At 45.7% G+C, this 15,304-nt stretch overlaps 3 protein-coding genes across 5 annotated transcripts; all 3 read left to right on the top strand.

Annotated features, from left to right (window-relative positions):
• Positions 1-4,035: 4,035 nt before the first annotated feature.
• LOC100825384 (serine, glycine and glutamine-rich protein) lies at positions 4,036-6,002 on the top strand. Its single transcript, XM_003581526.4, has 2 exons — positions 4,036-4,562; positions 5,345-6,002. The coding sequence occupies exons 1-2, from the start codon at positions 4,243-4,245 to the stop codon at positions 5,523-5,525; spliced, it is 501 nt and encodes a 166-aa protein (XP_003581574.1). The 5' UTR covers positions 4,036-4,242; the 3' UTR covers positions 5,526-6,002.
• A 1,623-nt stretch (positions 6,003-7,625) lies between these two features.
• Positions 7,626-10,698, top strand: LOC100846877. Its single transcript, XM_003580358.4, has 5 exons — positions 7,626-8,043; positions 8,142-8,221; positions 9,867-9,942; positions 10,013-10,144; positions 10,223-10,698. The coding sequence occupies exons 1-5, from the start codon at positions 7,714-7,716 to the stop codon at positions 10,349-10,351; spliced, it is 747 nt and encodes a 248-aa protein (XP_003580406.1). The 5' UTR covers positions 7,626-7,713; the 3' UTR covers positions 10,352-10,698.
• A 1,098-nt stretch (positions 10,699-11,796) lies between these two features.
• LOC100825076 (uncharacterized protein At4g15970) lies at positions 11,797-14,714 on the top strand. 3 transcript variants are annotated; one of them, XM_010228932.3, is made up of 4 exons: positions 11,797-12,162; positions 13,102-13,467; positions 13,701-14,119; positions 14,257-14,714. In XM_010228932.3, the coding sequence occupies exons 1-4, from the start codon at positions 11,920-11,922 to the stop codon at positions 14,276-14,278; spliced, it is 1,050 nt and encodes a 349-aa protein (XP_010227234.1). In that variant the 5' UTR covers positions 11,797-11,919; the 3' UTR covers positions 14,279-14,714. The 3 variants fall into 3 exon arrangements, with proteins under 3 accessions (XP_010227234.1, XP_014751242.1, XP_024311252.1); XM_014895756.2 differs by having other exon boundaries at positions 11,797-12,190; XM_024455484.1 differs by having other exon boundaries at positions 11,798-12,162; positions 13,107-13,467.
• The last annotated feature ends 590 nt before the right edge of the window (positions 14,715-15,304 follow it).

Raw genomic sequence — 15,304 nt, 5'->3', positions numbered from 1 at the left:
CCTGGAATGAACTAATATTTTTGAAATAGAAATATGTATAAACATATTTTTATCCCCCAAAATATATTAATTTATTGTTCTTAAGCCAAAAAGGTTTTCTAGGGTCTCAGGCTTGGGGGTTTCTTAACGGGCTTTTTGAAACCCCAAATCATGGTATAATGAAGTTCTACTCTTGTTTAACGATGGGGTGTGACGTGGTTATGACTAACCACGTACTCGACTCGGGTATATCTGGTACAGCACAGCTTGGGGCCCACAAGAAAGCCTACTTCGACTATAGGAGTCTACATGCCAAATCTTGTGACTCAAGACAAGTAAGGTTAGTTAGAGTATATCTCCTCATGGTAACCGACTTGGACTCTACCTGAGTTCCTGCATATATAAAGGACCAGGATGGGGAGCCAAGAGGACACCCCCAACTTAGATACAAGTCGTCTAGACGCACTCGACGACTCGGTGCATCTAGACTCTGCGACACCCCATTGTAATCGACTCATTAATACAGATCCGACAAGCAGGACGTAGGAGTATTACCTCATCGGGGACCCTGAACCTGGGTAAATCGTGTCCCCTGTGTCTTTGTTAGCCGACGAGTTCGCCAACACACACTATCTTTCCTTAATACAAGTCCATCAATATGGATATTGTCGAAATTACATCTTCGTCAGGATGTATTCTTTGGATCTATACCTCACTACCTAATTGTGGTCATTAAGCAATCAAAGCTTTCAAAGATAATCTCAAAGTCTCATAATTCTTGTCGAAATATTACATGTACCTAGACGCTTTTTTGAACAAAGACATTCATATTTGGTCAAATTTGAGACAAGAATTATGTGAGGGAGAGAGTACACACCATCATGCAGCGATCAAATAAGATGCCATCAACTGTTACAAAAACAGCTCAAGTGATGTTGTTGTACCTTGCCACCGTAGCGCGGGCTGAAGAGTGAGTATAATGATGTCAAATGGAAGCACGTTTCACGAAAAAAGGTGACGTTTCTTGAAAGAAATAACGAAAACCATGATGTCCTGACTCTGATCCCGCGGAACCGGGAAGAAAAGGCTAGAAAAAGAAGAAGAAAAACAGAAAACGTTATAAACAGTACTACTCGTATTAGAAATGAATGCACTTCAAAGCGTCCAAAGCAAAACCACAAGAAGATGTGTAGCACTGGGGACAATGAATCCTCGTCGATTGATTCACCCTTAAGACGACAGGCAAGCAACCTTAAAGCACGAAAATCACACGCACGCACCCATCGCCGGCTTAATTCGCTTCGTTGCGAAAATGTGACCGACCCGTACTCGTAATAACGTGTGACGTACTGTAGAACGTTGATGCGTCTTGGCAAAATATCTTCGGGAACCATTTTATACCGGCCAGGTGGTCCACCCAGGGCGTACCCACCGCCTACACGCGTCGCGGGCCCACCGGACACAGGGGCGTGCAGCCGGTGCCGCGCGCTTGGACGGTCACTTTCCTATTCTCCGGTGCTTTGTATTAAAATGCCCGAGACCTTTTCGGGTTTAGGCCGTGCTCCATGACAGATGGACCCTTGGATGCGCTCTAAAGATCTTTTGCACGTTCCGTTTTCACTCTCTCCGTTCTTGCTTTAAAGAGCGGGGTGTTCCTCTCCCTCTCACAGTCTCGACGTCTCGTCTCGTCCCGGACAGGTCTCTCTCTGAGACCGAGTTGTGTAGAGCTGGTAGATATAACTTACCTGCCATACACGAATGTACGATAAGACCCACAGCATGTACGAGAGATGCAAAAGATGAAGATTCGATAAACACTGAACCTTTTCCCTCGTAGAGGTTCTGAGATTTAACTCCGATTGCGACACTGGATCTACAATCTGATCGCAGGACAGGTGTTCCTGAACTTTGTTCGCATCGTAGATGAACCGAATTCTGGACCACGAGGACACATGAACATGTCCGAGCTACAAACCGCAACGTTTCAACTACCAAAAAAGGTAGTGCATCGCTGCCTCTAAGACACCAGATCTAGCTAGGATCGTAAGTGCCAAACATATGCGCCTAGTTTACCAATGGTCACCACTCTACCTGACGAATTACAAGCACCCGACATAGGGAGTTGCTGGCTCCCACCGAACGGCATGGCAAGCATGTTTTCCTATGCTAAACTGATGAACCTGGCAAGGACAGTTCATGAACTGATGTCGTGAAACAAAATACTCATCCTAAGGCCGTGGTTGCGTGGGTTGGAAGCTGGAATTCACCGGAGCGAGTTCTACGGGTTTTAACGTCCCTTTATTTCGGCATTTCGGGGCTCTTTTCCATGATGGCCGCCGGCCTTCAGTGGCACGTTCGAGCCAGGAGTCGCTCAAGTGCTCAACAACCTCTCAAGGCTAGTTGCAACAAGATCCTCCGAATGCCGTAAAGCTTGCGGGGCATGCGAAGTTCGCTTTGAGCACGATGATCTCGTAGGGACCTCCCAGTACAGACACGAATACACGATGTTGCCTCGCCCTTTGGACATGAAAGAAAAAAATATCTTCCCCGAGAAAGTAACGATCGATCAACTAAGCTCAGTTAATGGAGTAAAAGGATGTGATGTAGCGCATGTTCACTTTAAACAGTTACTTGACGCTGCCGAGAGTATACATGGACACTAGTTTTCCTGCCTCAATTAATTCTTCAGCTTTTCCTTTCGAGCAGTAAAGAGGCGCATTTGCTACTTTTTTCTTTTTCACGAAAGCGAGCGAGCAGTGGATGTACTTTTTTTTTCTCGAGGGGAAGCAGCGGAGGTACTGATCAGTCAAAGAGGAAAGAGATATATATGTAGAGAGGCATTGGCAAGTGGTGCAACAGAGAATGACAGTTGCTATTTGCTTGCTAGAGTCAGTATAAGTTGAAAACAGCTCTTACAGTAATTTGCACCGGCCGGCCTGTCTGTTGCTGGTTGCAACTTGTTTTCACGTTTAGGACGGACTTGACAACTTAGAAACGCTGCCGTATACCTCAACTACACATCATAAAAAAGACTCGCACGCCCTCCCCGGTATGTCGACTGTCGTCACCGTCAGTTCTCGGGACAACGGCTGTCGCGCTTCACTATCCTGCGCCGGACTACCAGGAGCCTACCGGCTGTACCATCAATCGTGCCAAGATATCAAAGTTACCCTGAACTCCAGGGCGATGTGAAAAAACTAGACGAAAGTAAGTAAAATCTACACTTTACGCTTACTCATTCATATGCATGCATGATTTAAACTGCGCGGCTACTAGCTGCAGCCAGGGACACACACATACACCACAACACAGGATCACTGCATCAGTAAATCAAGGAGACAGTGAAATCCACCACACGAGTGATGAGTACGGTCTAGTACTAAACTTTTACTTACTGGAAGTCTCGCGGCCCTCTCCAATTAATTCAGCCCGAGTTAACTTTGCTTCAAGTCCTACACTAGTGGTAGTGCGTTTCGAGCGTAATACCTTACTACTACTCGTGTTGCCTTGCAAAATGAAAGGTAATCTTGATTTGCAGCACTCATCCCGTTGGCCTATTTCTATCGGCAGATCAAAAGCGCGGTTTAGTGGGGGCAGAAAATGTGCTGACAGCGTTGCTTCTGTCCTGCCTCTGGTTGCCTCGGCTCACCGGCTGGCATGCTTTGTGCATCTTGTGTTCCAAGTTTCTCCACATTGTGATTCTGCGTACTACGTATATAGGTCGTCCGCTACTCACTGCCCTGTGGGCCCAGACAGTGGCCCCACATGACAGTCCAGCAACCAATCCCTACGTACCTAAAAAAAGCTACCCGGTCCCACAGGCGCAAAGAGCATAGTACTACTCCAGTGATAGCGGAAGCGTCCAAAAACGATACGAAAGCAAAAGGCAAAGGCGCGCACAGCCCGAAATCGTGGGGACGCCGAGCAAAGCAAAGCAAAGCAAACCCAGAGTCCTGGACGGGGGGGTGGGCCCTACGAAGCCATTTAGATCTGGGCCCGCCACCCGGCCTCCTCCTTCTCTCCCCTCGCTCACTTAATTAAAACCACCTCCCACCTCCTGCCGAGCCTGTCTCCCCTTTAAACACACACCGATGAGCGCACCGTCCCTCCTCTCCTCTCGCCCTCGCCCTCTGCACGCACCCGACGAACATTGACGAGGGCGCCACCGAAGATCGAATAAAGGAGTCGCGGAGGATTTGATTTGCGCCGGTGGATCGGTCCCCCAACCCCCGAAGGGCCAAGGGGATCCCCTCTGCGCCGGCGATGGACTCCTCCGCCCACGGCAGCGGCGTCAGCCTCCGCGGTGCGAGCGGAGGCCTGGGCTGGGGCGGGAGCGGAGGGAAGGGCGGCAGCGGCAGCGGGAGCGGGATCGGCGGGGAGCTCACGTCGGCCATCGGCGGGGGCGGCGCGTCGGCGGATGCGTGGACCCGGCTTGTCAGCTCCGGCGTGGAGGACGACTTCGTGTGCACGGCGGGAGCCAGGGGGGCGGCGGGGGCCGGAGGGCTGCCGTACGGGCACTTCCTCGATGCGTGCTTCCTCTGCCGGAAGCCGATCGCCAGCAACCGCGACATCTACATGTACAGGTCTGCCTTTGCCCCGCCCCGGCCCGGAGTCGCCTCTGTTGTTTGATTTCCCTTCGTCTTGTTGTATTTGGGGGTTGTTTGAGTTTTGGGTCCGGTGGGTCCCCGGGTCGGGACATTTCCGGCGTCTTTGGAGCTGTCTTTTTTGGGGCAAGAAAAAGGAATTTTGACCGCCGGGGCAAGCTAGAGTCGGTGCCACGGCAAAAAAAAAGGGTCATTCGTTTCTTCGTGTTAGGACAAACGAGGGAGGAAATCGGTGCGGGTTCCCTTTCTTCTTTTTTTCTGATGGGTTGTTGGTGCATAGGTTTTGTCATCTATGTCGTGTTCGTACGGGTACTCTGCGCGTGATTCAATTAAATTCTTCGTGCCATGAACTGGTGGCCTTAATTATGGTCACGATTTGACGTACACTGGCATGTGGAGTTGCCACTAATTTACCATCCGCGGTCTGCTTAATACTAGTACTCCCGTAGATTGAAGAGAGACTCCGTGGCTAAGCATGGGTGATTTCTATGCGTTTTCTGTCCTGCAGGAGTGCTGGTAGAAGCCAAATCGTTTTATTGCTTTGCTGCTGTTAGGTTGTACTACTGCTTTTGTAGCTAGAGTAAATGTTATCTATATATGCTATTGTTTGATTACATTCTGATACAGCATGACTGAAGGATTAAAGATGCATACATGTAAAGGGTCTAGCTTGATTACTGATTCTCGTATACTCACTGTGGATTATTCATCAGTTCACATTCTAATCCTGGCCAGCGTCATGCTATGTTTTGTTTGAGCAGAGGGGACATCCCGTTCTGCAGCGAGGACTGCAGGAGGGAGCAGATGGAAATGGACGAGGAGATGGAGAGGAAGGAGAAGAACACCTCCAAGAAGATCTCACCGAGGCCCCCATCCGCCTGGGACGTGGAGTCCCCACCGAGGCCTCCCAAGACCCGTGCCGGGTCAATCCTCGCCGGCTGACAAGTTACAGGAACAAGAAGCCCCCAAGAACTGAGCTGCTCGTTTTCCCCCAGGCCAAGATCAGATACCCCGTTACCACCAGAAACTACCTTTTACTTACAGTTGCACGTATATGGGTTTGTGGTTTTTGTTTGAACCCCTTGCGCTTTTTGGTGGTGTTGCGACATGATTTTAGTGCCTGCAGCCTGTATCGGTGATGATGTATAGTGACCGAAATAGAGAGTTCAGTGTCTGATAATTAGGATTCTGGAGTGGCTGCAGCACTGCCAGCTGCTGCTTCCCTATGCTGTGTGTGTTGTTAAGGACTTTTGGGGCTTCTTTTTGGGGTGTTTTGTTTTGAAATTTTTCCTATGTGTAGCTGTTGTTGTTGGTGGTACTGGTAGGCTAAAAATGTTTTGCTAATGAAGCTGATGAAACATAATGGCTACAGAAGAAATGGACATATGGATGGACGAATCCTTGACTTTTTTTCTTCTATGTAGTACTTTCTTTGCCTTGATCTCGTGAGTTGTGTGTTGATTGCACTTGACAGAAGGCCGGGAAATCGCCAAAGATCCTGCGCGTTCCATGGGTAACCTGCTCTTTTGTTTGTTTGCTCGGAACGATGAAAAGTCTCGGTACTGAAAAACTTTTCGCAAAACATTTGGGACATGGCGGTGGCAATAAAGGATCGCTCGCTCCAGATGTAACGCACTACTGATCAAATGTCGTCATTGCATGACTTGGGTTCAACTAGAAAAGCAGAAGGACTATTGCCGCATTGACTTTTTCAGCGGAAAAGATGAAATCAAATCGGTCGCCAATTCCAGTACGTACCCGAGAGACAAAAAAATAATATCGATACGTACCGTCCTCGCTCGCTACCAAATCTACAGCAGAGCAGGCGTAGTACTCTCGCCGCAGGCTAAACGACAGTAGGTACAGTACGTACGGCGCATTGACCCTTTCACCTCCTAGAGCTCTTCTCCCTCGCCACCCTCCCGCTTCAATTCTCGCAGTCGTCAGCTCGTCACAAGCCATCCTAGCCTGCCTTGTATAGAGGAATAGGACAGGAATTGAATGCTTTTGACGCAAGCGGGTGATAGTTTCTCTTCCTTTCCAGGAAGCATCCCACGAACCTCGCCGCGGCATGTCAGATCGACCCACCTGTCAGTCTCGTGCCGACTACCCCTCCCCTCCTGAGTCCTGAACTGACCTGACCTGCCTGCCCAGCCGCCTGCAGCTGCATTGCATGCGTTTGCTTGGAATTTCTAGCTTTCGTTGGGAAAAAGGTCGGGTCGCCGACGGCCATGTGCTGACTGACTGCTGCTGAGGCGCCTGCAGCCTGCTCGCAACCGTATCACTACTTTTTGCGAGAAAAAGAAGAGAGAGGAGGCGTGCGTTGAAATTGAAAATGGAATTGGCCAAGGGGAGAAGGTTGATTCGACAAGAATTCAGGGAGCGCGGTCGGACTGTGGTCGGTGATGGCGAGTGCCTTCACTGCGCTCCCACTACCCCCTTCAGTTCCGCTGCGGAAAAAAGTGACCAACGAACGAACCAAAAGGTTGGGCACGTTGCGTCATCTGGTCGACGTTTGTGGCTTGCGCTTTTTGTGAGTTGTTGGGGGCGGCGGCGGGTAGGCAGGCGAAGTGCACAAATGTGTACTCTCAGGAACATGGGATGGCTTCAATGCCTGTGTGACTCTCACTCAGGCTTGAGCTTCAATGTTTCAACCTTGACCCGTATCGGACTGGTCTGGTTTGGAAGGCCGACGGGAGAAATAAGTTATGGCCTTTCTGGGCCTGCAATATACTACCTCTACTCTCGACTAGTATGCTCTACTCGTACATCTTTAATGGGCTGCGTTAACAGGCCGTTTGCTGGACCAGCTTCCGAAAGCTATTTTCCATTATTGGATCGAACTTGGTGTCCGGAAAGGCGTAAACTCTCGGCTCTAGCGCTTTACTAATCCGTAGTTCGCTAAAAAAAGAAACCAATCCCGTAGTACTATTCTAAAAAATAAATCCCGTACTAATACTCTAAAAAAAATCCCGTACTAATAGAATACGCCAACGTGTATCGAAGGCGAAAAGCATGACTTCCATTATCAACTGAAGGCAGTAAAGGCAGTTTGTCTTACCGACCCGGCAACCCCTGCTCGACCGCTTGCTGTCCCCGTCCTCCCCGCAAGGCCGGAAAGCCAGCTCCGATGCTCTCCGCCACCACAGCCTGCCTTCCCCTGCTTCTCCGCCGCTCGCCGCGGCCCACCCCCTTGAGTTCCTCCCATGATTTCCAGGGTTTGGCGAGCCCTACCCACCCGCGGCCCCGCCGGCGGACTTTGGCCTGCCGTGCGGAGCTACAGCAGGACGCGCCGTTCGTCGCCGCCATGGGCGCTTGCGTGCTCGCTTCCCTCGCGCTCCCACAGCCCAGGATCCGAGGAGAGGCTGGGGAAGAGGAGGACGAAGGGGGGTTTGGCGCGACGGACACGAGGATGGGCGTGATGGGCATCATCTCCTTCCTGCCGTACTTCAACTGGCTGGTGAGCCGAAGCTAAGGTCTTGCTGCTCCTCGTATACCTTCCTCTCCCACAGACTGATGCTTTTTTTCTTTCTCCCGGTATTGTGGTCTTGGAATTAGAGTTGGGTCTTCGCGTGGCTGGACAGCGGGAGGAGGTTGTATCTGGTCTACGCGGCCGTCTACTTGGCTCCTTATCTTAGGTTTGCAATTGTGTATTCTGAAGCTACGAGTTCCTGTTTCATTTACTTAACATTCTGGAACAGCTGATAGAGCGCTCTGTTAGGTTTACTTGGGACTCACATTTCAAGTTGATGTAGTTCTGCATTCCAAAACCTCAGCTCTATGATATACTTATGTCAGATATGGTGCTGGCTAGTTACTAGTCTGACCATCCGGGCACCGTCTTTTTTTCTTCCGAATTAAGGGTCTTTTTGCTCTCAATTTCATCGAATGAAATCGATACACACCCAATAACAGGTTCAGAGTCTGTCTGATAGTAAAAGTCACCAGGGCTACCATCTGCCAACTCAGTCACCTACTTATTACAGTTTTTCAACGAAGTTTCAAACATTACGCATCTACAAAACTCCCAGCAGGATGCATCATTTCTTCTTCCCTGGCCTTCTTTGGTCATCCTGCTATCAAGCAACGCCCCTCCAACCCTTCCCACCATCGAATCCCACCCATTTATCTTGTGAAAGACCTCAAATGCCACGCGCAGAATCCCCGCATAAAAAATGTCACATACAGAAGCTGCTTTGTCCCTGTACCCTGTAGTTTTCGCAAATCTTTGCTTCTGGAGACCAGAAGAAATCAAAACTTTCTCTGAGGCCACCTTACTTGTTTAGCTTGCAGTGGCATATGCTGATGTACATGGAGTGAAGAGAAAAAACAAAGTTTTTCTCCAAAAGCCACTTATATGAATCATTCTCTTCAGAAATCCTAAACCCTCTACAGTGATCCTGGAGTTCTTGCCACAACACAGTGGTTTCTCCAAACTACCCACTGTGGTTGGCAAATGTTTCTTGTGCCTTTTGAGCTTCCAGGGAAGCTAACTGCTAATTTTATTCAAAAAAGGAAAGAAGCCAACTTCTGAGGATTCGACTTAACTACTGCCTTGGGCTTCCATCTATAAAGTTCAAATTGTTAGACCATCTTCAATTGCCGAAAAATTGCTATGGGTTAAACAACTAGGAGTGAGCAGCCTAGTATCCCATTTCTACTTCAAGTTCTCGTCAATTTGCCGTGTGAATTTCTTCCAATACCTAAAAAAGGGGTATTGAAGATAAAAAAAAGCGGCTAGTTTTTCTTTCTGGAAAGACAATATTGCTTTCATCCTTTTGCATTAAAATAACAAATCAAAATCAAAATAATATTGATTCCACCTCAGACCCTTTTAAATTTAGCAGATAATAGTGGAGCTCGAAATTGATGTGCATTAGAGTATAGTCATAGGTAAATTAATATCTACAGGCTGTAGACTGCTCTGTTTGTTGTATCCCATGACGTTGCTAACTTGCTATGAACCTAAAAACTTCGAGATGCAGTTGTTAGGTTTTTTATTATCTTTGGTATATGTTGTGGTACTATGTGTAAGCTTTATATATGGAAGCAATACAATATGGAACAGTGACACAGAGGGCTTGTCACCATAGCTTTCCTTGCGCACCTCTTCCATAGATTATGATGATTGAAACCTTAGCGTCATTAGCCAGATTTTGTTAGCCCTGGTAACAATGTACATATATTGTCTGTTCAAAGGTTTACACATTTCTGATGGATGCATTGGAGATTGGACCAAAATGCATGCTCAGTTCACTTACAAATATCATTACTGTTTTTCAGAACGAACTTATCGCTGTCCCCTGATGAGAGCTGGTTACCTATCGCTAGCATCTTCATCTGCATTTTGCATGTTCAGGTCAGTGAGCGATCCCCTTCAGGATTAGGCAAGCTGGCTTCATTTGACGAGATGCTTTCTTCCCTTGCAGCTGGAAGCAGGCATCAGGAGTGGTGATATTGAGGGCTTCACGTTTGTCGAAAAAGCACAGAAGCTTCTCTTTCCCAATCCTATGAAAGCAAAGGATGGTCACCGTGGGAAGAAGAGAGAATCTCTCAGAACGGTACAGATCAAGAACATGTCTGTCCCAAATTCATGATATCTCTGTTCAGTGAAACTCACATACTCTGCATCTGTTCAGGGCCACCGGAGCAACACGAGAATACCTTCAGCGCATGAGTCTAGAGAGAAGCTTCGCAATTCAGATATCTTCAAGAGAAAACTTGATGAGCCCAACGACGAGAAACAAAAGAAATCAGACTGGCATTGAAAGCGATAGGGCTCCGTTCTCGTTCATGGCAATGAAAAGGTTTAGCGGAGATGCATGTATCTGCAGAAAGTCATGTGTGGGTTGAAGCTGAAGTTGTAGTATCCTTGTTATTGCGAATTGGTCTGTATTTTCAGATTTGTTGTGTTGAATTAGGTACTAGGAGTAGTTAGTTTCCAATAAAGTGTGCGACCTGCTCAAGCGGGCAACCAAGGGTACCTTGACATGCTGTAACTTCAGTGCTCTGGAGATTCTGTATGATGTTGTAGTGTTGGCATAATATTTGTACTCTCTCTGTCCAACAAAAGATGTCTCAACTTTGACCAAATTTGAATGCATCTATACGCTAAGTCATGTCTAAATACATCCAAATTTTCACAAACTTAAGACATCTTTCGTTAGACGGAGGGAGTAGTATGATTCACGAGAAATCTAACCTAGTACTGCAGTGGGTTCATCACGCAGAACCAGAAGATTGGACTGGTGTGAAGGAAATGAACGATGAAAACCAGCCATTGAATGTATAAAAACTCTGGTTTTGGGTTCTTACAGTGCAAGCACCGAGGTGGAGAGGTAGGAGTATAGGCAAGCCGACTAGGGAGCTAATCAGATCTTACGATTTGATTGTGCCATGGAAATGTTGTGTCAATCTGGTATTCTAATTTTTCCGTGGCATCTGCTTGTGCATTAAGTGCTGCAGGTGGCTAGGCCGGATACGTTTTCCATGCTGTGCAAGCTTTGTTGATCATTCATTTCATTAGTTCTATTTTGTTTTTTCTTTCCTTTTTCGGTTTTGTCCCCGGATCAGCGTGGTACTCGAGTTATTGTTTCGCTATCATAGATTTTCCTTTTACGTACTCCCTCTGTTTCATAATTCTTGTCTCAAATTTATCTAAAAATGAATATATCTATTCCTAAAAAGTGTCTACATACATGCAAGATTTTGACAAGAATTGTGGAATGGAGATAGTACTTCGTTATTATAAACGGTAAGCTTAGAGCTCGCTCTACTAAGTAGGGACACAGTTCATGTTAAGCGTGAGTTGCACATACAGAAGGGACAATTGTTGTATAAGCTAAGCATTGATTTTTTTTCTGACTGGGAAAGATTACAGTCAGTTTATTAATTAAGTTAACATAAATTGATCAGCACATAGCAATGTGCAGTAGTTATTGACTAAATTACATGCAATCCAAAGAAAACCAGACTTAGCCCGAAAATGTCCCCAGTAACCTCAAGAGTAAAACGCAGGTTCTGAAAAATGAGAGAGCTTCCAGGATCTAGCCTCTGTAGCCCGAACCAAATCATTCCAGTTTTTCATCTTTTTAAGTTGTTTTTACTCCATGCAGCAACATTTATATCTCAACAAAAATACGTAAAAATCCCAGATTACGAAGAAAACGCCTCTGCCTGTGCTTGTCTCTTTGTCATAGACCACCAAGGTCCGCATTAATAAAAATCCGTGGGCGTACAAACCACTTTACGCTTTCCGGTTCCGGCGTCCGCCGCCCAACTGCTCCCCATTCTGCCGCTGCGGCAACAGCCACCGCCCGCCTCCTTCTCTTCCGACATGGCGAGGCCTTCGCGCCACGCCTTGGGTACGATCTCCGGCGCGCACCGTCGTGGATTCCAGAAACGCGCTGTCCTGCGAGCCGGTGTGGTGCTCTTTCTCGCCACCCTCGTTGCGCTGTCCTTGGCCGTGCTGCACCGTGCCGATCCTGCCGTCTCGCAGTCGCATGAGGATTCCTGGGGGTGGGACGCAATGCACTCAGTCGCCGAGTACGACGAGGATGGCGCCCAGGGCGAGGATCTGGTCAGTCCGCCTCATCCCTCTTCTGTTAGTACGTTCAGTTCCCCCTTCCCAGTGACCCAGTCTTTAGTGCGATATGTCTGCTATGCACTGTTAAATACTTCAATTATGATCGAATTTTGGTACTTCTGCTTTGCCATTTCACTACTGGATAACTAAATTGCTCTGCCATGTTGATTACTTGATCAGGTATGATCAATTCGCGTGTAGTGGTGTATTATAGTTTATGAGTTGTTTTTAGGAAGAAAAAAACTGGAGGTGGTTATTATGTACTGCAAATTGTATTTAAGAGTTAGATATTTACAAAACTGGTCAGCCAGCATAAGCTTTCATCCTATCTCTATGAGAGTTGTTAGTGCATAGTGAAATCATTTCTGGGAATCCTTCGAGTGCATATATCTTGGCGATAGTTGATTAGTTGGTGTATTGCAGCCTATTCTCTAGCTTGAACTTCTGAGTCTCTTTCACTGAATACTGAATTAGTGTCTCTTCTTGGGGTGCCATTGACCTGTATTCTTGGAATTCTGCTGAAGAACTTGATTAATATATCCTCCTGGACAGCGATGTTATGTTATTTTACTTCTTAGTAATTGAATGTCACTCTAACATGGAAATCTCAGAAAATTTGGAAACAAAATTAATAATGCATCTTGCACGTTATCTCTTAGTTTTGCTTGTCATGGCTTCCAGTTAACTATGTTGTTGAATAACATGGCCCACAAAATTATTCATGCATTAGGACTGTAGGAAAGTTTTATGTTAGTTGTCTGTTTCATGCATTTGTTGCCTCCTACTTTTTCAGACAATCCATGTATTATTTTATTTTTTGATCTCCTATTTTTTTTCAAGATAATCTACTGTTTTTACATTTGCATGTACGCTTAATCAGTTAGCTTCCTTAATTTACTCATTGGACTTCTATTAATATGTGATCCTTTCTAGGACAGTGAGGATCTCAAACTTGATCGAGTCTTGCAGAAGGCCTCAACAAGAGATAACACAGTTATATTGACTACACTTAATGCTGCATGGGCTTCTCCTGGCTCGGTGATAGACCTATTCATTGATAGCTTTCGCTCTGGTGTTAGTACAAGTTCACTCTTGAATCATCTAGTCATCATAGCATTTGATTGGAATGCATACAAGCAATGTCTTAAGATCCACCACTATTGCTTTGTTCTGGCAACCAAGGGTGTGGATTTTTCTGAAGAGAAGAGGTTCTTGACTTCTGGGTATCTGGAGATGATGTGGAAAAGGCTTGATTTCTTGCGGACGGTTCTTGAAAAAGGTTACAGCTTCATATTCTCGGTAAATTCTGCTATACATTAACTCAGTCACTCTGATATATGGTTGTTACCGATTAAGCCTTGTTGCTAACCACGATAGGATTTAACGATGTACTTTTATTTTTGTGAAACATGCCGTCATAAGTGATTTGGCAATTTGACTGAATCTAGCTTTTTTTTTATGCATTTCATGATGCAGACATAATGTGGTTTCGCAATCCATTTCCTCACTTCTATCCTGATGGTGACATTCAGATTGCTTGCGACCACTATGTTGGGAATGCAACAGACTTGAAAAGCATTGCTAATGGTGGCTTCAATTATGTGAAATCAAATGATCGGACCATAGAATTTTACAGTTTCTGGTATTCATCACGATTGCGATATCCTGGCTACCATGACCAGGATGTATTCAATGCTATCAAGCACGATCCTTATGTTACAGACATTGGGCTGAAAATTAAGTTTTTAAGTACTGCATACTTTGGTGGATTCTGTGAACCGAGCAGAGATTTAAACAAGGTTTGCACTATGCATGCTAACTGTTGCATCGGTTTGCGGAGCAAGATTTATGATCTAAGGATTATGCTGGATGATTGGAGGAGTTATTTATCATTGCCTCCAAGCTTGAAAAGATTGAGGCAATTGGCTTGGAGGGTGCCACATAATTGCAGGTATTATTTCCAACATTTTCATATAGTAAAAGACTGTTTTGAAATATAGTCGGTTTATGTTTCTACGACTTTCTGGTTGGCATGTTCTTGTTTTGTTTTAGGGTTGCATCTATTAACATCAATTCCCTATTTTACAGCCTTTCTTCACTGAACAAATAAGACATGCTTGCGAACTACAAAAGGAAATGAGAACAATGGAGCAGCCTTAGCTGTTGTGCATATTTTGACCAGAAAATTAATAGGAAGGTGGGTTACCAACTTCAGTTTATGGTAAGTATGTTCGTGCTTGCCATCATGGCATGTCATCAAGCACGTACTTGGTGCATGGATTTAAGGAAAAAATGTGCTACACTGATGTTATGCTTCTCACTGAGAACGTTAAGGGTATTGTCAAAAGAGAAGGTGCAGGTTCTCTGCTGACTCTAGTATCTTGCAGCTTCCCCCCTTCTGGTTCCAAATGTTGTACCTGGTGGTTCTTTAGGTCTTTAGGTTTAGTAGGCCTAAGCAAAATTTGACAATATAATTGCTGACCGCTGTAATGTGTAGATTCAATTACACTTCGTTTAATGTGCATGCTTGCCTTTCAAAATTTTCATAATTTTAATGAGCATTGCTTAAGAAAAAAAAAGCCCGCTGCAATGAGTCTGGACATGGACATATGACGGCCCAGGTTGTCACGAGAGGGTTTCATCATCATCCGGCGCATAGTTGGGGACATACATACTAGATCATCGTTGTCTACCTTCCAGAAAAAAACTAGATTTTATTTGGTTGTGTTCATTTCGATTGTACCGATCTACTGTACTTTCTAGTTTCTTTCATGAATCAATAAAGTACTTCCTCCGTTTCTAAATACTTGTCACTGTTACTGTTTTAGTGCAATTTTGCACTAAAACAACGACAAGTAGAAACGGAGGGAGTAGTTCATTATTCTAAAAGGACAGATCAAAGAAAACAATGCTGTTTTTTTTCTAGTTTTGGCACCATTTTTTTTAGAAATGAAAGACATTAACAAATATTACGGAGTATTTGGGAAATGATTTGCATCACTAGTCCGATTTTAGCTTTGCATTTGGTCGGACAAATTGTCATTGGATTTTTTCAGCACATGGGAAAATGTGTTAATTGCACAAATTGTTATTTGGAAACACCATTTTCATTGTAATTTTTGTGTGGCTTTCTCGA

This window comes from Brachypodium distachyon, chromosome 5, assembly GCF_000005505.3.
Source record: "Brachypodium distachyon strain Bd21 chromosome 5, Brachypodium_distachyon_v3.0, whole genome shotgun sequence".
NCBI lineage: Eukaryota > Viridiplantae > Streptophyta > Magnoliopsida > Poales > Poaceae > Brachypodium > Brachypodium distachyon.
This window is presented reverse-complemented; position numbering and strand designations above follow the sequence as displayed.

Coding starts and splice junctions, on each gene's coding strand:
- LOC100825384 (XM_003581526.4), top strand. CDS start 4,243: ATGGACTCCTCCGCCCACGGCAGCGGCGTCAGCCTCCGCGGTGCGAGC. Junction 4,563..5,344: donor CGCGACATCTACATGTACAG/GTCTGCCTTTGC, acceptor TTGTTTGAGCAG/AGGGGACATCCCGTTCTGCA.
- LOC100846877 (XM_003580358.4), top strand. CDS start 7,714: ATGCTCTCCGCCACCACAGCCTGCCTTCCCCTGCTTCTCCGCCGCTCG. Junction 8,222..9,866: donor TACTTGGCTCCTTATCTTAG/GTTTGCAATTGT, acceptor ACTGTTTTTCAG/AACGAACTTATCGCTGTCCC. Junction 10,145..10,222: donor AGAGAGAATCTCTCAGAACG/GTACAGATCAAG, acceptor GCATCTGTTCAG/GGCCACCGGAGCAACACGAG.
- LOC100825076 (XM_010228932.3), top strand. CDS start 11,920: ATGGCGAGGCCTTCGCGCCACGCCTTGGGTACGATCTCCGGCGCGCAC. Junction 13,468..13,700: donor GTTACAGCTTCATATTCTCG/GTAAATTCTGCT, acceptor GGTGACATTCAG/ATTGCTTGCGACCACTATGT. Junction 14,120..14,256: donor AGGGTGCCACATAATTGCAG/GTATTATTTCCA, acceptor CCTATTTTACAG/CCTTTCTTCACTGAACAAAT.